The sequence below is a fragment of the Pseudophryne corroboree genome, chromosome 4 (genome assembly GCF_028390025.1).
Source record: "Pseudophryne corroboree isolate aPseCor3 chromosome 4, aPseCor3.hap2, whole genome shotgun sequence".
In the NCBI taxonomy this organism is placed as follows: Eukaryota; Metazoa; Chordata; class Amphibia; order Anura; family Myobatrachidae; genus Pseudophryne; species Pseudophryne corroboree.
Window position 1 is genome coordinate 645022598 of NC_086447.1, and position 25587 is coordinate 645048184.

Below are 25587 nucleotides of genomic sequence, written 5' to 3' on the forward strand. Positions count from 1 at the left end.
AATTTAATGTAATACATTTTATTTTGGATTATGAAGGTTCCTTTGGCCCAACACACAAAAAAAAAAAAAATGTGTGGAACAATACAATCATACATTGGTCATGGCAGTCAGTGGTCTGTCGAAAACGTATACTAATACAGGTTGAGTATCCCATATCCAAATATTCCGAAATACGGAATATTCCGAATTACAGAATTTTTTTAGTGAGAGTGAGATAGTGAAACCTTTGTTTTCTGATGGCTCAATGTCCACAAACTTTGTTTAATACACAGTTATTAAAAATATTGTATTAAATGACCTTCAGGCTGTGTGTACAAGGTGTATATAAAACATAAATGAATTGTGTGAATGTACACACACTTTGTTTAATGCACAAAGTTATTAAAAATATTGCCTAAAATGACCTTCAGGCTGTGTGTATAAGGTGTATATGGAACATAAATGCATTCTGTGCTTAGACTTGGGTCCCATCACCATGATATCCCATTATGGTATGCAATTATTCCAAAATACGGAAAAATCCCATATCCAAAATACTTCCGGTCCCAAGCGTTTTGGATAAGGGATACTCAACCTGTATAGTGGTCTAAAATGTACAAATTATCATTTGTTTCCTTTTTTTTTTAAGGTGCCCTATGTTTAGAAGTGGAATTTTGGTTCATGTTTTTTTTTTTTTATTATTATTATTATTATTATTATTATGTAATTTAGTTTGTTTTATTTTTGTTTGACGTTAATTTTATACAAAATGTGTGGATATGGATATCCATAAATTTTGCAAATAACATTCTAAAATAACGTTAAAATCATCTGCTTGCAGTTGTTTATTAATTCAAGTTTTAGTGGTTATTTTGAGTTTATAATTTACAGTACTAACAGTGGTGAACATGTATGAACATGGAGAAGGCATAAGTAAGTGAGAAACCAGTGATATGTGCAAGGTGCTAAAGGCACAAGGCAAGCATCTCCAAAATGTATCTCCACTTTTTTATAAATTTTTGTACTGCTGCCTTTATCATCTTGCACATAACAGTGTTTTTTCACTTCCTTATGCCTTCACCTGGTTATTTAATCTACTACACTGTTTACTAATTGTTTTGTATAAATAAATAAAACATTACTCACCAGACAACTGTGGGGATTGTGGCTCATCACTTTGGGGGCTGGCCAAAAGCGCAAGTGGTGGCACGGCAGACACTGTAGAGATGCGCCTTCGGGGTGGTGATGCTGGTGCAGTAGCAGGAGCCTGAACACGGGCCTCTTGGGTGGCCTTGTAGCCACAGTAACGCTGCCCTGTGATGGGCGCCTTAGTGGACGCGGAACAAACGAAGAACCTGTATGATAGTATCCTCATTAGATTTCATATTTTAAAATATTTTGCAGAATATGTGGTTAGAGTAAAATCCTACCAGCATTCCCACCATCATCAGCTCTAGGCAGGGTTGGCTGTGGCCTGGATGTGCTGCTTCTCTGGCGTACTGTAGAAAGAAGAAGAATGTCGATATGAACATACTCTTTGGTTGAGTTTTTTTTTTTTTTTTTTGTTAGGGTTGAAAACATATGTGGTAGCTGCTGTGACTTAAACTAAGCGATGCTTAGCCTTGCATGCATGACTACATTGGCTGTGTATACTTTCAATGTCAAAACAAAAATACCTAAAATACATACAGAAATGCTCATAATGTCCTATATTATACCACTTAAAACACATACGTCGTAGCTTTACACAGCCACAATATTACATGGTAATTTTTAAAAAATGAACACCAAGAATAATTACAGTACCCACAAATATATGCACTAAAATTAAACCAAAATAACTACTAATGCATGCAAATACACATCAAAACCAATGAAAAACCAGAACACAAAATAAACATACATCCAGGGAAAAAGGATAAGATTTCTAAAAATTGGCACAAAACACAGTCATCACACTTCATTAATATTCTCAAAATAACATTTACTTTGTAAAGCAGACAGCAGAAAATGACCAACACAAGAACAAACATTCACAATACATAATGGCTTTAAAAAAAACAAAAAAAAAAACAATACACCATCCCGGCCAAACCTGTGTCTCTCCAGATGTAGTGCAACCACACATCCCAGCATGCCAACCAACACATTTGTCATTCACTAAGTACCAAACTGTGGTAAGGCATGATGGGACTTGTAGTTTGACAACAGCTGGAGAACCACAGGGTGGCCTGGCCTGCACTACAACAACAACAACACATTTTGTTTTACTTTTTTTTAAAGAAAAAACCATCATACAAAAATTACACACAACTAAGGACAAAGCACAGATGTTATAAATAAAGGCAGAAATATTAAACACTCACCATCCGCCCTTGGCCGGTCCGAATCCCGGACATGAATGGCAGAAACCACCTCTGGTGGAATCAGCGTACGCATCGGCTCCTCCCAATCATTATAAGATGCTCGGAAGGGGTGTCCACCCCCGGTTTGACGGGCAGATTTTGCCTCCTTAGCCATCTTGGCCTTCACACGGCGCTTGATGTCATAGAAGCGTTTCCGACAGGTGTCCTCGGTCCGCCTCACCACATCCTCACTGTTCACAGCAGCAACAACCTTCCCCCACAGAACAGTCTTCCTGCGGGTCGACACCTTTGCTGCATCAGCCCCAAACAACTGGCGATGATGCCTCATTAGCTCCCGCACCAGAGCCATATTTTCGGAATAACTAAACTTTACATTGCGGCCCGTCTTTGTAGTGGTGCGTGGCTGCGGAGCCACAACACTATCACTATTAGTGGAAGCCGCTGCCGCAACCTCCCCCTCCTCCTCACTAACCTCCTCCCTCTCACTCACCTCCTCCACCTCACTCACCTCCTCCCTCTCACTCACCTCCTCCACCTCCTCCCTCTCACTCACCTCCTCCACCTCACTCACCTCCTCCACCTCACTCACCTCCTCCACCACACTCACCTCTGACTGTGACATAATCAGAACAAACCACCAAAAAAAAAGAGAAAAAAAAACAAATAACACACTCCTCCACTACCACTACACACCACACACACACACTCACTCACTCACAAACAATGACAATAGACGTAACTAAAATACAAAAGACAAAAAAATTGACAGACTTTTAAATAACTCCACAAGTATGACAAGAGTACTTACACACACAGTACAGCACTCAACAATCACAAAACTCTGCCTCAAAACCTCCACAAACTCCACAAAACTCACCAACTCCAAATACACCTTCCTCTCTCCTCTCCACTAGCTAAACCCACGAGGTTCGGCCGGTTTGGGGCGTTTTTATAGTAATGTGCACAGACACTCCTCCATCACGAATCTAACCAATCACGGACGAGTGACAAAAACGAAACTTAGGAAAAAAAGGCGCGAGTGAACGGACGAACACTGCCGTAACCGAAATGTGACGCATTCGTAAAAAAACCACAGAACACGGCCGACAAACCGCAAAATCGGCCGCATTATACCTTAAAAAACCACGAATGACATCGACATCGTAAAATACGACAGCTTGGTAAATGAGGCGTAACAAATTCAAAAAGTTGCACAAATACACTTTCGATGACATTCGTGATGATTCTCACTGCAAATCGGTATTAATACGAATCTTAGTAAATATACCCCTTAGTCTGCAACCCGGCTACGCTTGGCATTAGCAATAAGGGCGCTGTGTGCTGGTTCCATACTCCCTCTGTGTCTCCCTGGAAGGGCTCTTTGTGGGTTAATTGTGCAAAAAAAAAAAAACACATGTGACCTAAAGAAACCAATTACGATCTTGGTTAGAATTATCCTATTAGATATAGGGTCCCATATTTTATGGGTCATGTGACTCATATTATTAAATATTAAAATTATAAATGGTTTATTAGGGTTTCAAACACTCGTTTTAATAAACTATTATATAGTATGAATATAGGTTTGCCTCCTCTATTATACTTGTGAATATCAACTTATTATTTGGGAAATAAATGAAATGTCATGGTTAACATGAATCATGTGAATGTGGTAATCTAATTACTGACCCCCTATATAAAGAGGTCTCATGCAGCTACACACTACCTTTGAAAAAGCTGTCTGTAGACAGTGAAACGCGTCAGCCTTGCCCCTCTCCGGTCTAAGGGACTCTGTGGACTCCGATTCCATCTACCATCTATTGGATGATTCCAGGTCACTTCTGGTCCAAACCACAAAGGTTAAAGGGGACTCCATTGATCGTGCTGTACACCACTGCAACCTTGGTGAAACTCTGCTATTAATGGCCCAAAATGAGGAGGATTCTTCCCTTTACAAATACCTTGGGACTGGTAATTATATGCATAAAATCATCTAGGACCATTGCCACTGGTCCGTGACCACATATTTCTATATGGACTGTAGCCCACAGAACTGTATCAAAAGTCCCTGATATTTGACTTTGGAGAGAGGACACTATATGAATGCTGTATGTTTCAGTGATCTTTTTAACTAGAATGTATATGTGACAGTCCAGCTTTGTGAATTTGGGGGTGCTAATGATTATATATATTTTTAACAAAAAATATTCTTCTTAATAAATGAAGGTTTTTAGATTACCTTGCTCTTTCCAATGTATTATATATAATTAAGTTAGCGCTGTTTATCAAAAAAAAAATTCTTGTTCTACATAATTGTACATTTAACCTATTCCTGTGCATGTGTGTGCTGTCACTATACAGTATAAAGGCAAAGAGTGTGTTTCATGTATGGCACAGTGTTCCTCTTCCCCAGGGATTTCACTAGTGTGTACTCAATGTAGTGTCCCTTCCCAGGCTAGTGGGGCAGAACCAGCATGGCTGGACTCTATTAGGGGAATGATTTCCACAATCTCTACTGAGTTTATGAAAAGAGACTCAGTACCCAAACCAGCGTCTCAGTCCCCTGCCATTTGTCCGCAAAAAACGCACTTTGGCCCATATCTTGCAGTCTGACTCTGATGAGGAGGGGTCAGAAATGGAGGAGGGTGAGTTGGACTCTGAGGTGTGGGAGGGTACTCTGTCGCAGGGAATAGAGGATCTCATATAAGTTACCAGAGAAGTACTAAATATCCCAGATAAGGTGACAGAGGAGAGTGAGGAATCTTATTTTAATATAAAAATGAAATCTTCAGCCACTTTTCCTGTGTCAAAGGAACTTAATACCCTGTTTGAAGAACCGTGGGTTAGTCCTGAAAGGAAATTTCAAATCCCTAAACGGTTGTTATCATCCTTTCCTTTTCCTCCTGAGGATAGGAAAAAAAATAGAAAGTCCACCGATAGTGGATGCATCAGTATCCAGGCTTTCAAGACAAATTGTATTGCCTGTCCCGGGTGCAAGCTCCCTAAAAGATGCGGCTGAACGTAAAATTGAGACTACACTCAAATCCTTGTATACAGCTGCTGGGGTGGAGACCCACTATAGTATGTGGGTGGATCACTAGAGCCATTGCCAAATGGTCGGGTAACCTGACTGAAGGGTTAGACACCTTGCCTCAGGAAGAAGTTTTCTTGTTTCTACAGCATATACAGGACTCTGCGAATTTTGTGGTGGAAGCCATAAAGGAAATAGTCTTGCTTAATGCACGCACTACGGCTATGGCAGTGTCTGCATGCAGGGGTCTATGGCTACGCCAGTGGACTGCGGATGCCGACTCCAGGAAAGGCTTGGAATGCCCACCTTTCACAGGCGAGGCCTTATTTGGAGATGAACTAGACAAATGGATCTCCAAAGCTACTGCGGGTAAGTCCACACACCTTCCTTCTGCAGCTCCCCCAGCTAGGAAGGCCTACTCAGGTCCCAATTTACAGTCCTTTCGGACTGCCAAATTTAGGGGCAAACCCAGAGGTTCTTCTGCAGCCACCAGTGGCGCTAGAGGTAAACCACACAAACCAGCAACTGCCTGTTCACAGGAACATGGCTCAAGCTCTGCTTCTTCAAAACCTTCAGCATGACAGTGGGTAAAATTCTTCAGTCGCATCTGGAGAAGTTTGGGCCAGGATCCCTGGGTCATAGATCTTATTTCCCAGGGCTACAGACTGGAGTTCCAAGAGCTCCCACCTCACAGATTCTTCAAATCAGGCTTACCAGTTCCACAAGAGGCAAGTATAACTTTACAGGACGCCATTCAAAAACTGGTACGGACTCAGGTCATTGTTCCAGTTCCACCTCATGTGCAAAACAAGGGGTACTATTCCAACTTGTTTGTGGTACCAAAACCGGACAGTTCGGTAAGACGGATTCTGAACCTCAAGTCGTTGAACCTGTACTTACGAGTGTTCAAATTCAAGATGGAGCCTCTGAGAGCGGTGATCTCAGGTCAGGAGGAGGGGGAATTCTTAGTGTGAAGAAGGAATCTTTTGCTGCGCCTGTGTTAATTCATAAAACTAATAAATAAATACCAATGTGAAAAGTGAAAAAGAACCCAGTACTTATGGTATGGGAACACGTTCGCCGCTATAAGGAGATGTGCAAAACTCCTAAAGGATTAACCAGATTACAAAAATTAATAGAGGCGCACATGTAAAACCACACACCAAATTTTCATGGGTTCAATAACAACCAAGAAAAAATAGATTTAATAATAATCGGTCTGTGTATTTATTAATGATAATACTCTCTATATATTTAAAAACACACATAGATAATATATACTTCAATGAATGTAATATATATAAATAAAATTCCACTGAACATTAGTATTCTGAAAGCTCAGAAATGTAGCAATATGTTGCGGTCCTTTAGGAATATTGTTGTCACAGCTGCTATATTGCTATAATAAAGATTCCCCGCATAGATGGATTGTATAAAGATGAAATTACCTCTCCATAAGGGCTGGTGAACCCGAGCGTCCCCGGGTAAGTCCAAAAAGTGCCCAATCGATGGTAAGTCTGGAGGGTACTTGGCGTATTTACAATGTAGCAGCCAGCCGCTGATTGTATTGTATTCACCTGCTGGTATTCACCCAATTGATGTTATGCAGACAATGAGGGGCAGCGTGTGTAATACTGCTGAATAAAACGCCGTCTAAAAAGTCCAGCTGTGTGGAAAGCTTCCTTTCAATCTACCTGGACGTGCACCGTCCGCCGGTAGATGACGAGATGGAAGATGCTGGAGACGGTGATCGTGGCCTCGCAGCGTCTGCGGCTGGATGTGAGACTGATGGGCGGCCGTTCTTGGCTGCCGTGGGTAGATGCAGGGTAATGTAGCTGTGGCCTGGAATCGTCCTGAATGACGGTGTTCAGTGAAAGAGCAAAAAATGGGAGGACTCCTCCCATTTTTTGCTCTTTCACTGAACACCGTCATTCAGGACGATTCCAGGCCACAGCTACATTACCCTGCATCTACCCACGGCAGCCAAGAACGGCCGCCCATCAGTCTCACATCCAGCCGCAGACGCTGCGAGGCCACGATCACCGTCTCCAGCATCTTCCATCTCGTCATCTACCGGCGGACGGTGCACGTCCAGGTAGATTGAAAGGAAGCTTTCCACACAGCTGGACTATTTAGACGGCGTTTTATTCAGCAGTATTACACACGCTGCCCCTCATTGTCTGCATAACATCAATTGGGTGAATACCAGCAGGTGAATACAATACAATCAGCGGCTGGCTGCTACATTGTAAATACGCCAAGTACCCTCCAGACTTACCATCGATTGGGCACTTTTTGGACTTACCCGGGGACGCTCGGGTTCACCAGCCCTTATGGAGAGGTAATTTCATCTTTATACAATCCATCTATACGGGGAATCTTTATTATAGCAATATAGCAGCTGTGACAACAATATTCCTAAAGGACCGCAACATATTGCTACATTTCTGAGCTTTCAGAATACGAATGTTCAGTGGAATTTTATTTATATATATTACATTCATTGAAGTATATATTATCTATGTGTGTTTTTAAATATATATAGAGTATTATCATTAATAAATACACAGACCGATTATTGTTAAATCTATTTTTTCTTGGTTGTTATTGAACCCATGAAAATTTGGTGTGTGGTTTTACATGAGCGCCTCTATTAATTTTTGTAATCTGGAATTCTTAGTGTCTCTGGATATCAAAGACTGATTGTTGAAACGCGTTGGTGGATACAGGCAGAGACTGATACAGCGTGGAACCTTAAAGGGCTTGACATCTGGACCGTGGAGGAGTTATACCCGGGACTAACCCTTTCATGTGAGACATATGCCTTGTATAGGCCCACTCTGGTACGCAGTCACTCCGTATGGTGGTGGATAAATCATTTTATGTCATTTTATGAACTTTATGGTTTTATAATAAATGTAAAAAACTGTTTTACGCTATGAAAGGCGCATCTTTCTAATTTCATTTGAGGTATCTAAAGAAAACGGATACAAGAGAAGATACCCAAACGTGAAACAGTGAATATAGTACAATCCTTTGCAAATTGGACGGACATTACAATTGGTGATATACACCCTAATTGGGGAGCGCAATTCACTATTTTTTCTTCCATCAATGATGTGTACCTTCACATTCCGATCTGGCCGCCTCATCAGGCTTATCTACGGTTCGCACTGCAGGACTGTTACTACCAGTTCTGGGCCCTGCCATTTGGTCTCTCCACGCCCCGAGAGCGTTCAACAAAGTGATGGCAGAGATGATGTTTCTACTCCGCAAACAGATCATACCTTGACGATCTTCTGATAAAGTCACCGTCCAGGGAGCGGTTGTTTGACAGCATTGGCCTCTCAAACAGACTACTCCTGGATTTTGGTTGGATTCTGAACCTGCCAAAAACTCACCTAGAACCAACACAGAGGCTTCCTTTCCCCGGAATGATACTGGACACAGAGTCTCAGAAAGTGTTCCTTCCCTTGGAAAAGGCTATGGTAATCCAGTCGATGGTTCGGGCTGTCCTGAAGCCTACCCGGATCTCGGTGCATCTGTGCATTCACCTTCTGGGGAAAATGGTGGCCTCTTACGATTCAGTACGGAAAGGTTTCATGCAAGGTCCTTCCAGCTGAATCTGTTGGACAAATGGTCCGGATCGCATCTTCACATGCACCAGAGGATCTGTCTGTTGCCAAAAGCCAGGATCTCCATCCTTTGGTGGCTATAGACTTTTCACCTAGTTGAGGGTCGGAGGTTCGGGATACAGAATTGGATTCTGCTAACCACAGGCGCAAGCCTCAGAGGTTGGTGTGCTGTCATCCATGGGGTGCAGTTTCAGGGAAGATGGTCACGCCAGGAATTCATCCTTCGAATAAACATCCTGAAACTCAGGGCTATATACAAAGCCCGTCTGCAGGCCTTCTCTCTTCTTCTGAATCAGGCCATTTAGGTCCAGTCGGACAAAGTGACGGCAGTGACGTACATAAACCGGCAGGGCGGAACGAAAAGCAGAGCTGCAATGTCAGAGGTGTCAAGAATTCTCATCTGGGTGGAAAAACAAGCCGTGGTGTTGTCAGCGGTCTTCATTCCAGGAGTAGACAACTGGGAAACAGATTTCCTCAGCAGACACGACCTGCACCCAGGGGAGTGGGGCCTTCACCCGGAGGTGTTCCGGTGGTTGACACGTCGGTGGGGATATCGACTCAACAAGAAGCTCATTGTTCCAGGTCGAGGGACCCACAAGCTGTGGCGGTAGACGCTCTGACAACTCTGCAGGTCTACCAGCTGGTGTACGCATTTCCTCCACTTCCGCTGATCCCAAGAATTCTAAAAAGAATAAAAAGGGAAAAGGTCCAAGCAATCCTCATTGCCCCGGACTGGCCACGAAGGGCCAGGTATGCGGATCTTCTCGAGATGCTGCTCGACGATCCGTGGCCTCTACTTCTGCGCGAGGATCTTCTGCAACTGGGCCCGTTCGTCTATCAAGACTTACCGCGGCTACGTTTAACGGCATGGAAGTTGAACAGATGATTCTAGCCAGGAGAGGGATTCCTGACAAGGTCATCCCGACTATGATCCAAGCCAGGAATGGGGTAACGTCTAAACATTACCACCGTATTTGGAAGAAATATGTCTCTTGTTGTGAGAACAGACAATATTCTGTGGTGGAATTTCATCTGGGACGTTTCCTGCTTTTTCTGCAGTTGGGAGTGGATGTGTGCCTACGTCTAGGTTCCATAAAAGTACAGATTTTGGCCTTGTCTATTTTCTTTCAGAAACAATTGGCTTCTCTCCCTGAGTTCCAGTTGTACTTGAAAGATGTTCTGCACATCCAACCTCCCTTTGTGCCTCTAAAAGGCACCTTGTGATCTCAATTTGGTGCTGCAGTTCCTCCAATCGGACTGGTTTGAACTGTTACAGGAGGTTGACGTAAAGTACCTAAAAACCCACTGGAGATTTATATAATTCACAACCTGATCAATCTTAAAAATCGGCATGTGATACTGGTTGTGAATTATATGAATCTCCAGTGGGTTTTTGATTCCATAATTTCCACACTTTTATTCCTCCTGATTGTCCAGGCATTATTGGCTATGTACACTATCACTGACCTGGGTTGAGAGTGTTGTGAACTCGGGGGTTCTTCCGGTGACCGGGAAGGGGAACCACAGCTGGGCCGAAGTAGAGATGGCCGAATATAGGTTTTCTTCATGCAGGACTTTAGCGGTAGGCAGAGCTCGTGACGGATACTGGAATCTTCCTGAAAGACAGGACTTGAGAAAGGTGCTGGTGATTACTGTGAGATATGCTAAAGAATCCCTGTAGCGATGCTGAAGCACACTGAGTGATGAGAAATTTGTGAGAGATGCTGAAGCACACGGAGTGGTGAGAAACTTGTGAGCGATGCTGAAGCACACTGAGTGGTGAGAAGCTTGTGAGCGATGCTGAAGCACACTGAGTGGTGAGAAGCTTATGAGCGATGCTGAAGCACACTGAGTGGTGAGAAACGTATGAGCGATGCTGAAGCACACTGAGTGGTGAGAAGCTTGTGAGCGATGCTGAAAGCACTGGCGACTGTGTGACAGAGGAACACGCTGAATGCTGAGAACACTGGAGACTGTGAGACGGAGGACACGCTGAATGCTGAGAACACTGGAGACTGCGAGACGGAGGACACGCTGAATGCTGAGAACACTGGAGACTGAGACGGAGGACACGCTGAATGCTGGGAACACTGGAGACTGTGAGACGGAGGACACGCTGAATGCTGGGAACACTGGAGACTGTGAGACGGAGGACACACTGGAGGCTGGTAACACTGGAGACTGTGAAACAGGGAACACGCTTGCACTAAGGGAGCACTGGAGTCTATCACTAAGGAGAGACGATACTCAGGCGCCGGGCTCTGTTCGGCGTCCACCTTTGAATTGCCCGCCTTCCTCCGATTGGTGGAGGGGAGCCAGCGACGTCACCCGCCCACCACCCACGTGACAGCCGGGCGCAATGGCGGCCCGCGCTCCGGGGAACCGCCGGGAGCAGCGCCGCCAGATGCTGGGACCCAGCGACCACCGGAGGCGGGGACCGCCAGAAGGACCAGCGGACACGCAGGGGTAAGCGCGGCGGCCGCTGCCCCTGGCGTGTGACATACTCATAGTGGATGATCCACTTTTTACCGATGTTAATATCCCAGAGCAAATGAAACCATTGATTGTTTGAGGCTAATTACTCGAATAAGATGTACCCCTGACGAAGTCTCTGTGAGAGACGAAACGCGTTGGGTCATCAAATTTGCTGTGATCTGACCTCCAACTTACAATCCTTGAAGGAGGAGTTCTCAAAATAAATATTTGTACATCTATTCTTATGTGGACCACCACTGGATGTTAGTGGTCGTTGAAATGTTTTTGATAAAGTCAGTTGTTACCTAAAAACATTAAGCTATATTCTATTATGGACTAAGTACGCTATTGGCGCACTGTGTACCGTAAGGGTACGCACCTAGCGTAGCGGACGCTAGGCCGTGGGCGCGACGCATGAGCGACACGCATGCTCACAGAATGTTACACAGTAACCCTTAGTAACAACACACCTTAAGGGTACGCTTTACCCTTTAAACCTTGGCAATGAAATATAACGATGTAATGTTTGTTAACCTTTGTAATATGAGACGCTGATTGAGACGCTCAGTAAACCCTTTACAGTAACTAGTGAAAACACAAGACCTGGTTAGGATACAAAAACCACTTGGGCTCTAACACCCAGTGGATGATTCTATTTGAGTAAAAAGGGGAAAAACAGTACAGCTTATACACTACAAAACTAACATAAAAATCTAAACAGAATAACGAGAAAAATATGAACAATAGCGAACGATCGCAAATACAAGAAAACAGAATGTGTACACAATGAGAACATATGGCAAACACAGAGGATAACAAAATGGCTACAGAGAACTTACACACGTGGGAATGATTCGCAGGCGCGTCCTGAATCCAGCCCTCAGCCTTCAATATGAAAACCTTGCAGAGAGAGTGAGTGACTGGACAGGCAATGGTGGTCTTTATATACACAACATACAGTAACAATACAATGGTCCCTATAATCTTATGGTTCATTGGACACAGGAATGTGTCTCTGCATTATAACAAAAGGTCATAGGTGGGTTCGAACAGGTGGGCTGTGTCTTTCTCCAACTGCTCAGGTGGGAGGTATCCTTAGGATTCCCGCCGCATGGGTAATGAACAGCAAATACTGTAAATATCTATAAACTAATTTTGTACATAACTATGCGCAGGAGCGAGCAATCTCTTCCTAACCAACACCGAAATGTTACTATTAAAAAACTCTACAGCTGGATACTAGACACCACCGTTCTACCTTTATCTGACCCTTCCTATCATGCAAAGAGGAATTTCTCTGTCCAAGAACCGTTTACACTAAACATACTTTCTAACATTGTTAAGGGGAATATTCACTATAAAACACACTATGTGGGTAAAATATGTTATGATCGAGTCGCCCGCTAGACGCTCACAAACTCTACCGTAAATGCGCATACACCGCGCGTGATCGCGGGAGCGATCTTACGCAATTTGCGGATATGTGCACGCACGGCAGGGCGCATGCACGTGCAGCGGGCATGTGCATGAGGGGTTAGTACGAGGCATATGTAAGAGGATATTTTTCGACTTTGACATTTTATGGACAGGTATATCAATACAGTATCAGATGCTCTTTTATAAATTTTGCGTATTGGAACATATTGTTTGTTTTCCTAAACAATATTTTATTTGACATTAGGTCATTCTGTCACAAAAATAGGGGTGTTATAACACCACAAGGTGCCAGTTACACTAATACTGCATATTTGTTTTTTGGTTTCTCATAACAGGGAACCTAGTGTAATAAGGCAGCCGATCCTAATTATTGAATGTGATCTCTACCCTATTACTCTATTTTCAATCAGTGCAGAAAGAGGGTTTTTGTTTTATATAGATAAATATCAAATTATTTTTGGTATGAGGAAACCTTAGTTGAAACGTACTTTTTAAATATCTTGTCACTTTTATTGCACAATGGGCGTGATTGATGTTTGTGAGTAAAGCAAAAAGCAAGCAACTGGGCAAAACCATGTTGCACTGCAGGTGGGGCAGATGTAACATGTGGAAAGAGATTTAGATTTGGGTAAGGTGTGTTTGAACTGAAACCTAAATTGCAGTGTAAAAATAAAGCTGTCTAACATTCGTGGCTACATGCAAAAGCAGGCAGTATTTATCCTGCACAGAAAAAAATATTGGCCCTCATTCCGAGTTGATCGGTCGCAAGGCGAATTTAGCAGAGTTACACACGCTTAGTCTACGCCTACTGGGAGTGTATCTTAGCATCTTAAAAGTGCGAACGAAGTTTACGCAATATTGCGAACAAAAAAAACTTAGCAGTTTTAGAGTAGCTCCAGACTTACTCTGCCTGTGCGATCAGTTCAGTGCTTGTCGTTCCTGGTTTGACGTCACAAACACTCCCAGCGTTCGCCCAGACACTCCCCCGTTTCTCCGGCCACTCCTGCGTTTTTTCCGGAAACGGTAGCGTTTTCAGCCACACGCCCATAAAACGCAGTGTTTCCGCCCAGTAACACCCATTTCCTGTCAATCACACTACGTTCGCCGGTGCGAACAAAAAGCCGTGAGTAAAAATCCTTTCTTCATAGCAGAATTACTTAGCGCAGTCGCAGTGCGAACATTGCACATGCGCTCTAAGCTGATTTTCACTGCGATGCGAAAAAAAAGAACGAGCGAACGACTCGGAATGAGGGCCATAAATGTATTTGCTTCCCTTGTTTGGAAAATGGTTTGTTCCAGACACAAAGTTACTTTTTTTCTTTTTGCTTTACTTACAACCATGAATTAGGTCCTATGTCACTTTAATTGTATATATTTTCTATGCTGTGCCCGTCTCTTAACTATAGCCACAAAAAATTGGCTGAGAATGTGGACCTTTTGGTGACCCAATACTAAAGCAGTAATCAGAGAAGTTTGTACGGTGGTTACAGGACTGTACATGAATATAAATGAGAGACGTACAGCTGAATGGAGTGCTGTAAAGTACATATGACTGATTGTGGAACCTTCCTTTCTGTACAGGTGTTTCGTGAAGCAAAAAGAACTGCGCCAAGCATCCTTTATATACCAGATATTCCTTTGTGGTGGGAAACTATTAGCTGCACCCTGGAGGCAACATTCATCACATTACTTAAGAACATCCCCTCCTTGTCTCCAGTCCTTCTGCTTGCAACATCTGATATGGATTACTTTGATCTGCCCTCTGAAGTAAGAGATAAATAATAAAATTAAAATAAGCTGACTGTCTTTAAACAAGGGTTTTCTCAGTCAAACTTATAGTATACACAAAGGGGGAGATGTACTAAGCAGTGATAAAAGTGGAGAAGTGAGCCAATGGAGAAGTTGCCCATGTCAACCCATAAGCATTAGCCTAACATTTATAATTTGCATACTGTAAAAGTATACAGAGCAGCTGATTGGTTTCCATGGGCAACTTCTCCATTGTCTCACTTCTCCACTTTTATCACGGCTTAGTACATCTCCCCCTTAGTATGATACCCAACAGTTGGCATTCTGTGTATTTCTGGTATCATTCTCACAGTTGGTCTAGTGATTATCATTACTGCCTCAGAGCACTGAGGTCATGAGATAAATCACTGACCAACTACCTAACTGTATTGAGTTTGTACGCTCTTCCCATATTTGCATTATTTTCTACCAGGTGGTCTAATCTCATTCCGCACTCTAAAAACATACTGGTAGTGTAATTGACTTCTGACAGAAAACTAACCCTAGTGTGTATGTGTGTCCATGTGAGAGGAAATATAGATTGCATGCTGCATTTGTGCAGGGACTGGAGTGAATGACTATAGAATATAAGTAAGGAGAGATACAGTATTATATTAGCACTTTGCATTTCCCAGTCTTCTTTTGTAATAATATTTCTCAATCAGCATGTAATGAATTTCTTAAAAGTAGAAACATAAACATTCATTGTATATTTCTATATAGGTAATGCAAAAACACATTACAGCTCAATTCAAATATGAGTGCATCTCTACCTTCATAAGGAAAGATCTAATAGCCTTTGGGGCACCCCCATTGTATTATGCTTACTAACATGTATATGTAATAGTTATGTAGCAATTTCTTTAAACCACTTCATGGGACATGAACCAATATCTGTCTCGGACCATGCCTTACAATAGTTTGATCTTGGTATAACTGATGAAAGCCCCTTACGTGCCTCTTGGAGATTCCCGTCTCACCTTCTTACCTCTCCTGAATTTAAGAATATGCTTACAAATAGCTGGAAGGATTTTAGTACCAATAATCAGACTTGTTCTACTACTGACCCTCCCCTTTTTTGGGCAAACAGCCAAATCAGTTCTGATGGGCAACATAATATCCTATGTGTGTAGGTTGAATAAGGCATACACGACTTCGGGGTATATTTACTAAGGTCCCGATTTTGACCGAGATGCCGTTTTTTCTTCAAAGTGTCATGTCGGGAATTTACTAAGCAAAAATCTCGGCAGTGATGAGGGCATTCGTAATATTTTGGAAGTCCTAGGAAAAAATCATGAATCAATACACCATCGGTCAAATACGCCTGCAATTTGGTAGAAATCGGTAATTTACTAAAAAGTACAAAAACACAAACACTGCCGACAATAGCCAAACACTGCCGTGCTGAAATACAATTCGTGAAAAAGTGCTAAAAAAAAAACAGACCTGCTTTTTTATCCCGTGTTTGGATAGGCATGCAGGGATCCATGAAATCCGTGCATGTTTATCAGTGGGAAGGGGATGGGAAAGTGTTTATTTTTCGAAGAAAAATTGCGTGGGGTCCCCCCTCCTAAGCCAAACCAGCCTCGGGCTCTTTGAGCCGGTCCTGGTTGCAAAAATATGGGGGGGGGGAAATGATAGAGGTTCCCCCATATTTAAACAACCAGCACCGGGCTCTGCGCCTGGTCCTGGTTCCAAAAATACAGGGGACAAAAAGCGTAGGGGTCCGGCGATTGACACACCGGCGATTGAAAGAAGATTTACAAGAAGAAGGCGTTCGTGGACGGCAACTCACCGTTTTCAGGGAGTGTCCGGAAAAATGCAGAAGTGCCCAGCCGTTCGGGAGGAGGATTCCTGACGTCAGCATCGGCCCTGGTCGTCCCCGCGGCTGAGTAAGTCCTGGGCTGTGCAGAAACTGCACAAACTTGCACAGCCGATCGCACCCGTGCACAGCGATTACCCCCTCCCCTGTAGGCGGCGATTACCTGGTCGCTGCAGTGCAAAAAAAACGACTGCGTACGACCAGGTCTGAATGACCCCTATACACCCCTATTTCGTGTGCTATATGATATATTTGCTTGATTTTCATCAATACCTACAATACTGAGACGACAACACTTAACTCTCCCCCCACCCCTCCCCTCTTGGTATCCCTTCTGAGTGTTTTTCTCATCTCCATTCAATTGTTTAATGTTTCTTCTTATTTGCTCTATGTAAAATTTTGTCTAAACACTGGCCCTCATTCCGAGTTGTTCGCTCGCAAGCTGCTTTTAGCAGCTTTGCACACGCTAAGCCGCCGCCCTCTGGGAGTGAATCTTAGCTTATCAAAATTGCGAACGAAAGATTAGCAAAATTGCGAATAGACACTTCTTAGCAGTTTCTGAGTAGCTCCAGACTTACTCGGCATCTGCGATCAGTTCAGTCAGTTTCGTTCCTGGTTTGACGTCACAAACACACACAGCATTCGGCCAGACACTCCTCCGTTTCTCCAGCCACTCCCGCGTTTTTCCCAGAAACGGTAGCGTTTTTTCGCACACACCCATAAAACGGCCAGTTTCCGCCCAGAAACACCCACTTCCTGTCAATCACATTACGATCATCAGAACGAAGAAAAAACCTCGTAATGGCGTGAGTAAAATACCTAACTGCATAGCAAATTTACTTGGCGCAGTCGCATTGCGGACATTGCGCATGCGCATTAGCGACTAATCGCTCCGTTGCGACAAAAAAATAAAGAGCAAACAACTCGGAATGACCCCCACTGTCTCTAGACGTATATTTGCCTGTATGTTCGATTTAATATTCAATAAGAAGATATTGGGGGGGGGTTGGGGGGGGGGGGAGAAACACTTTATGGACTGGCTCTGGATGTTTATGGATGCCTAAAGTAATTCCAACACCAAAAGCAAACATAAGGAGAAAAAGGAAGGTGTTTCACCACAGGTAATGGCAATCATACCTTACCAGGAAAGTCCAGGAACAGAGCATTTTCTCCCTCATGGAGAGGATCAGGTAGGCAAGTATGATATGCACCTCCCACCGAACATCAGCATACGCCCACAACACGCCCCTGATCGTAGTTTTTTCGAGTCCAGCCCTTTAGTACGCCCCCTATATGCCTACTTTTCGTAGTGCATACGCAGTTTTTGCTTCGTCTCAGAAGTTGCATTTTTTCCCCTCAGTTTTTGTGGTATATGGTGCAGAGTTTGCGATTTTCCGCATTTTCTGCGATTTTTGCTGCTTTGCGATCCTTGCTGAATTAGGCCCTTTATTCACACAAAGACATCACACTCAATTAAAACTCATTAGAATGCATTGGTCTGTTTATATGTTTGTCTGCCCGGTTATGCACTCACACACCCCTGCACCAATTTGGATGAAACCGAAACCAACGCAAGGTGATCCAGTTGGATCCTGGCCAGGTTTTGGAGGGGAAGAGGGCGGTACGCTGGCCAGAACTTTGACCCGGGGAGCCTGTTCTGAGCCTTCCACTGGATGGATTTGGACGACAACGTCACACAGTGCGACCACTGGATCCCAGAAGATTTAGTAAGAGTTTTGAGGTTCCGGGTCGGACCTCCCGTTGGTATACGCTGGGAATAACTTTGACCCTTGGGAGCCTGCTCTGGGCTTTATACTGGATTGATTTGGAAGAAAACTTCACAGCATGGTAATTTCTCTTACGTCCTAAAGGATGCTGGGGTCCAATTTAGTGCCATGGGGTATAGATGGGTCCTTTGGGAGCCATTGGCACTTTAAGAGTTTAATAGTGTGGGCTGGCTCCTCCCTCTATGCCCCTCCTACCAGACTCAGTTTAGAAAATGTACCCGGAGGAGCCGGTCACTGCTAGGGGAGCTCCTAGGAATTTTTCTAGTTTTATTGTTTTTCTAAGAGTTGTTAGGTACAGGAAAGCTGCTGGCAACAGCTTTCCTGCTTCATGGGACTTGGGGGGGGGACGGGGGGGGGGGGGAGTAGGAACCAACTCTTGAAGTTGATGGTTCTCTATCTCCGCTGACAGGACACTGAGCTCCCGAGGGTGCTGATCGCAAGCCCACGAGGCGACCGATCAGTCCCGCAGCACGGCCGCCACCCCTTAACAGAGCCAGAAGAAAGAAGAGCGGTGAGTTCAGCGTCGGCAGCCCGGTTAGTGGGTCGCCGGCGGGAATGGCGGTACAAGGGTGGGAGCGCAGCTTTGTCAGGATGCGCTCCATGAAATCTCAGCAACAGGTTACTGTAGACGCGACTGAGGGGCGTCCTGGGCCAGCGCGATCACCCTGACACTGGTAATGTAGCCAACGGGCTAATCCCGCTGTTAGCATTAAAAACCTCAGGCCAGTATAAACATAATCTGCGTGAAGCCGTGCGCCATTTCATGGGGCGGGGCTTCTCCTCAGAGCGGATCCAGCACTCACCAGCTCCATTTTCTCCCTGCAGAACGCTGATACACGCTGACAGGGAGCGCTGACCCTCAACATAACTCCACTTACTGCGGTACCGGGGTTTTATAGACAGGGGGGGGGGGGGGGGGGGGAGAGAGTGTAGTTAGTACTATTTAACCTATTAGGGTTATTTAGTCTGCGCCGGACTGTTATCATAATAACTGCTCGCTGGGGCGCTGTGGGGCTGGCTCCCTATACTCTGTGAGTCTCTGAAGGTACTCTGGGGAAACTTTGTCTGACATTTTCCTGTATGTGTGTGTTTGTGTGTACAGTATATCCACATTACCATGTCTAATAGCTCTGTATCCTGTGCTGCAGAGTGTATATCTTCTCCTGAAGAGTCTATCCCATGTACTCAGGTCTGCAATGTGCTTTCCCAACCTGTCGAATCCGAACCCCCATGGGTGGATTCTTTAAGGGGAGTGATATCACAGATTTCATCAAGATGTCACAACTGAGGGCTGAGGCTGACCTGGGGAAGCCTCAGATGTAGGGGCTGACGTGTAGGTGAACCGGGGAGGTAGTATTGGGTTCCTTGACATACAGGAGCTCTAGGACCAGTTGCCCGAAGGCATGACCACGACAACAAAGTTGTAAAAGGTAAAGTCTGTTTTATTGAACACACAGCTTAAGACACCTTAGATATGCAAAACGTCACAGAAGATATGCAGTGGTAATTTACAGTACAGTTCCCAGAAGCGCAGGGTAATTAGTGCTGTGGCTTGCAGAACAGAATATTACAGAGTCCTTGCCAGAACTGGAGATGGTAAGTCCATATGCCACAGCTAACCGCTGAAGAGAGGTATGAACTGGTACTGCCCAGCAGATGGTGTACAGAGGCTGGAGCAACACAGATGCACAGAAGTAGATGGTACTTGGTAATTGCAGAGAGTGCGGCTGGAACCGGTATGAATGAAAGCTATGCAGAACTCACCACTGTAGATTTAGAGTCCGATGGTGAGCATCGATGGACGCTGTGGTTCAATGGAAGAATGGTCACTGATGCAGGCACCGCTAGCAGAATACCAGCGACTCAGGAGCACTGTGGAAAGCTGGTAGGCCATGGTAAGTTTGCTGTGGAGTATGGAGAGCGGTGCTGCAGAACGGAGGAGTTGAAAACGATACCAGGACACCGCTGGAAGCGAAGCAGGACCAACGCTGGAAGCAGGAAGCCGGTGTCTTAACGTGGAGAGTAATCTGGAGCAATGCTGGAACACTGCAGAAGTCAGATTGCACCGCAGGGTGGAAACAGGTGTGGGTCTCTTAGTGGAGCTGAATCACAGGAGCTGGAATACCTGGAGAAACAAGCAGTAGAATCCACAAGCAGGAGAGACATGTGTATAGGTTAGACAACCAAAGCACTGACGATTATCCAGCCCAGGAGCAGGATATTTATACCAGCTGGGAAGCAGGCATTGGCTGGATAATTAGGCAGAGTCCAGAGTGCAGCGGATAGGTTGTGAAATGACATGTGATGAGGATAAACATGGCTGTGCCCATGTTTGCATTTGGAGGGAAAGTCTGTATATTCCATGTGGTAAACAGCAGTAATGGCGGCGGAGGGCAGGAGATGCCATTCTTTAAAACAGTGCAACTAAACTGTAAGGCTGCCATGACATCGCTGCGGGATCACAGGGAAGAGACTTGAGCTAAAGATATACAGCGCGCTGCACGCAAACAGCGTAGATGGAATCCCGTTTTGGAACGCTGGGCCAGTCTCAGGAGACACTTGGCAGGTAATTAATCGTGTCCAAGAACCCGGATCGTGACACAAGGATGTCACATAATGAGAAAGAGACGCAGTTTTTGAGAAAGTCTGTAGAGGGTTTGCAGCATTCAGCTCCTACTCCCTCAAATACCCCACCTGCATACCCTAAAAAACATACACTTGCCCAAATAATGCAAGTTGACACGGATACCGACTCTGATACAGGGGACAGTGATGGGGATATGCAGGGGGGGATGCAACCTTTGCTAAGGGGGTGCAGTTGATGTTTGACGCCATTAGGGATGTTTTGCATATTACTGAGAAGGTACCTGAGCCAAAAGAGGAATCTTATTTTACGGAAAATAAGAAATCCTCCCTCACCTTCCCTGCTTCTAAAGAGCTGAATTCTTTATTTGAAAAGTCTTGGGAAAGCCCAGAGAAAACATTCCAGATCCCTAAAAGAATTCTCATTGCTTTTCCTTTCCCTGAAGAGGATAGAAAGAAATGGGAAAACCCACCTATAGTAGACACTTCTGTATCTAGGTTGTCTAAAAATGTGGTTTTACCTGTCCCTGGTTCAACCGCCCTGAAGGAGCCAGCTGACCGCAAGATTGAGACTATGCTCAAATCTGTATACACTGCTACAGGTGTGGTTTTAAGGCCCACTATTGCTTGTGCATGGATTTCTAAAGCCATAGTAAAGTGGTCAGGCACATTACTAGAGGACTTAGATACTATGGATAGGTGTGACATTGATTTGTTTTTACGTCACATACAGGATTCTGCTGGGTTCATGGTGGAGGCCATGAAAGATCTTGGAATGCTAAATGCGAGGGCTACTTCTACAGCGGTATCAGCACGCAGAGGACTCTGGCTACGCCAATGGACTGCGGATGCAGAATTCAAGAAAAGTGTGGAGAACCTACACTTCACAGGTCAGGCTCTGGGGATGCATTGGATGCGTGGATTTCCACGGCAACTGCGGGTAAGTCAACCTTTCTCCCCTCAGCATCTCCACAGACTAGGAAATCTTATCCTACGTCCACACTGCAGTCCTTTCGGACCGCAAAATTTAAAAAATCCAAATCCCCTTCGACCTTCTGTAGGGGTGGTCGGGGAAAATCCAAGAAACCATCACCGGTTCTCAGAAATAGAAACCAGGTTCTGTTTCCTCTAAATCTTCAGCATGATGGTGGATCTCCCTGCCTGGAGATCGGGCAGGTGGGAGCGAGACTAAAAAATTTCAGTCACATCTGGGTGTCATCAGGCCTGGACCCCTGGGTGACAGACATTGTTACCCAGGGCTACAGACTGGAGTTTCAGGAACTCCCACCTCACAGATTCTTCAAATCAGGCTTACCAGTTTTGCTGACAAAAAGTGCTATCCTACAGGAAGCCATTAAAAAATTAGTGATAACAGATGTTATTGTCCCAGTTCCACCTGATCTACACCACAAGGGTTATTACTCAAACCTTTTTGTGGTGCCGAAACCAGATAGTTCAGTAAGGCCGATTCTAAACCTAAAGTCATTGAACCCCTACTTAAGGGAATTCAAATTCAAGATGGAATCTCTGAGAGCGGTGATCTCCATTCTGGAGGAGGGGGGATTCCTAGTATCCCTGGATGTCAAGGATGCGTACCTTCACATTCTGATCTGGCCGCCTCACCAGGCTTATCTCAGATTTGCGCTGCTGGATTGTCACTATCAGTTCCAGGCACTGCCTTTTGGTCTCTCCACAACACCGAGGGTGTTCACCAAGGTCATGGCAGAGATGATGCTACTCCTCTGCAGACAAGGAGTGAACATAATTCCATATCTGGATGATTTGCTAATAAAAGCATCGTCTAGGGAGAGGTTGTTGCAGAGTTTTGCTCTCTCAACTCGCCAGGATCATGGATGGATTCTGAATCTTCCAAAGTCACATTTGGAGCCGACAAGGAGACTGCCCTTCCTGGAGATGATACTCGACACAGAAGTGCAGAGGGTGTTCCTACCGGTAGAGAAAGCGTTGGTGATCCAATCAATGGTACGGGATGTCCTGAAGCCAGCCCGGGTATCGGTTCATCAGTGCATTCACCTTCTGGGGAAGATGGTAGCCTCCTACGAGGCTCTTTATTACGGAAGATTCCATGTGACATCCTTCCAACTGGATCTCCTAGACAAATGGTCGCGATAACATCTTCACATGCACCAGCGGATACGACTGTCGCCGAAAGCCAGAATTTCGCTCCTCTGGTGGCTGCAAACTTCATACATAAACCGAAAGGGCGGAACAAAGAGCAGAGCGGCAATGTCAGAGGTAACAAGAATCATCCTCTGGTCAGAAAAGCACGCGGTGGCGCTATCAGCAATCTTCCTTCCGGGAGTGGACAACTGGGAAGCGGACTTCCTCAGCAGACACAATCTCCATCCAGGAGAATGGGGCCTCCATCCGGAGGTGTTTGCAGAGGTGACAAGCCGATGGGGCATACCTCAGGTAGACATGATGGCCTCTAGCCTCAACAAGAAGCTTCAGAGGTACTGTTCCAGGTCGAGAGACCTGCAGGCAAGGACGTAGCTACCATAGGTGCAGGTAGTGCAGCTGCTATGGGGCCCAGAGCTGAGAGGGGCCCACCTTACCTGTAAAAGTTACATTTGTCGCCATTGGGTGGTATGTAGGGGTCCTTTCAAACTTTTTCCTTGGGGCCTGCAATATATCTAGGTATGCCTCTGGACCTGCTCATTGTAGTGTGGTATAAAATTAACTGGATGGCATTTTAATGTTATATAATATGAACCGGGGGACTGTAATGAGGCACAATATGAACCGGGAGCACTATATATCATAATGTGAAAAGGGGGTACTGTGCAGCATAATGTCTACTGGCAGCTCTGAATTGTGATATACTGTCGGGTGAACTTAAGCTACTGCGATTCATAAAAGAAACTAGGGCACTACTATGGGGCATAACATTAAATAAGGCTCTACTATGGTTCAGAAAATGAATTAGGGCACTACTATAGGACATAAAATGAACAACTGCTGCAGAGAAGTGTCTCTCTAGAAGCATTGGGATGGGGGCCCTTCAGAATGTTGCTATGGGGCCCATAAAGTTCTGGCTACTCCCCTGCCCGCAGGCAGTAGCGGTGGATGCCCTGGTAACTCTGTGGGTGTTCCAGTCAGTGTATGTGTTCCCTCCACTTCCACTCATCCCAAGGATTCTCAAACTAATGAAAAGAACAACAGTTCAGGCGATCCTCATTGCTCCGGACTGGCCAAAGAAGGCTTGGTATGCGGATATTTTGGAATTATTCCTGGAGGATCCGAGGCCTCGTCCTCTTCGCGAGGACCTTCTTAAACGGGCTGTTTGCTTATCAAACGTAGCCGTGGTAAATCTTGATAAGCAAATGGCACGTTTAAGAATGCATGGAGGTTGAACACCAGATCTTAGCTTGGAATGGCATTCCGAAAAAGGTCATTCCTACCCTAATTCAGGCTAGGAAGGTAGTTATGTCTAAATATTACCATCGAATTTGGAAAAAGTATGTGTCTTGGTGTGAATCCAAGAAGTTTCCAACGGTGGAGTTTCAACTGGGACGGTTTCTCCTCTTTCTGCAGGCAGGTGTGGATGTGGGCCTACGCTTGGGCTCCATAAAAGTCCAGATTTCGGCCTTGTCCATTTTCTTGGTTCAGACATTCTTGAAAGGGGTTCTGCACATCCAACCACCCTTTGTGCCCCCTACGGCACCTTTGTATCTTAATGTGGTGCTGCAGTTCCTACAATCGGATTGGTTCGAACCTTTGAAGGAGGTAGAAGTCAAGCTTCTTACTTGGAAGGCGGTCACACTGTTGGCATTGGCATCTGATAGACGTGTGCCAGATTTAGGGGCATTGTCATGCAAGAGCCCCTACTTGATTTTCCATGAATATAGGGCTGAGCTCAGAACGCGCCAGATGTTTCTTGCAAAGGTTATGTCAGCTTTTCATATCAACCAACCTGTTGCTACTGACTCCTCGATTAATGTCGGACGCTTTATTTGTCCTTTATGATCCCAACAAGGTTGGGTGTCCTGCTTCTAAGCAGATGATTTCTCGTTGGATCAGGTTTACTATCCAGCATGCTTATTCTACAGCAGGCTTGCTGTGTCCAAAATCTTTTAAGGTCCGCTCTACTCGTAAAGTGGGTTCTTCCTGGGCGGCTGCCCGGGGTGTCTCGGCTTTACAGCTTTGCCAAGCAGCTACTTGGTCAGGGTCGAACACGTTTGCTAAGTTCTACCAGTTCGATACTTTGGCCTCTGAGGACCTAAAGTTTGGTCAATCTGTTCTGTAGGAACCTCAGCACTATCCCTTCTATACTGGGAGCTTTGGTACATCCCCATGGTACTAAATTGGACCCCAGCATCCTCTAGGACGTAATAGAAAATAGGATTTTAATTACCTACCGGTAAGTCCTTTTCTCGTAATCCGTAGAGAATGCTGGGCGCCTGCCCAGTGCTTCTTATTCCTGCATTGTTACTTGGTTCAGTATTGTTGTTTCAGCCGTTACTGACTTGTTCCAAGTTGGTTAGCTTGGCTTTCCTTTTTTGTTATGTGTGAGCTGGTGTGAATCTCACCACTATCTGTGTATTTCCTTCTCTCGAAGTATGTCCGTCTCCTTGGGCACAGTTTCTAGACTGAGTCTGGTAGGAGGGGCATAGAGGGTGGAGCCAGCCCACACTATTAAACTCTTAAAGTGCCAGTGGCTTCC

At 44.9% G+C, this 25587-nt stretch overlaps 1 protein-coding gene across 4 annotated transcripts in view; it reads left to right on the forward strand.

Moving 5' to 3' along the window:
- The window catches only part of LOC134910095 (ATPase family AAA domain-containing protein 2-like), a 611116-nt gene that overhangs the window by 392273 nt on the left and 193256 nt on the right, over positions 1-25587 (forward strand). For all 4 annotated transcript variants that reach the window (XR_010176115.1, XM_063917736.1, XM_063917735.1 and 1 more), the window contains exon 12: positions 14505-14690. Coding sequence is in view for 3 of the 4 variants with exons in the window: in XM_063917736.1 (XP_063773806.1) it covers positions 14505-14690 (186 nt within the window). In the remaining variant the exon portion in view is untranslated. The remainder of the gene's footprint in view (positions 1-14504; positions 14691-25587) is intronic.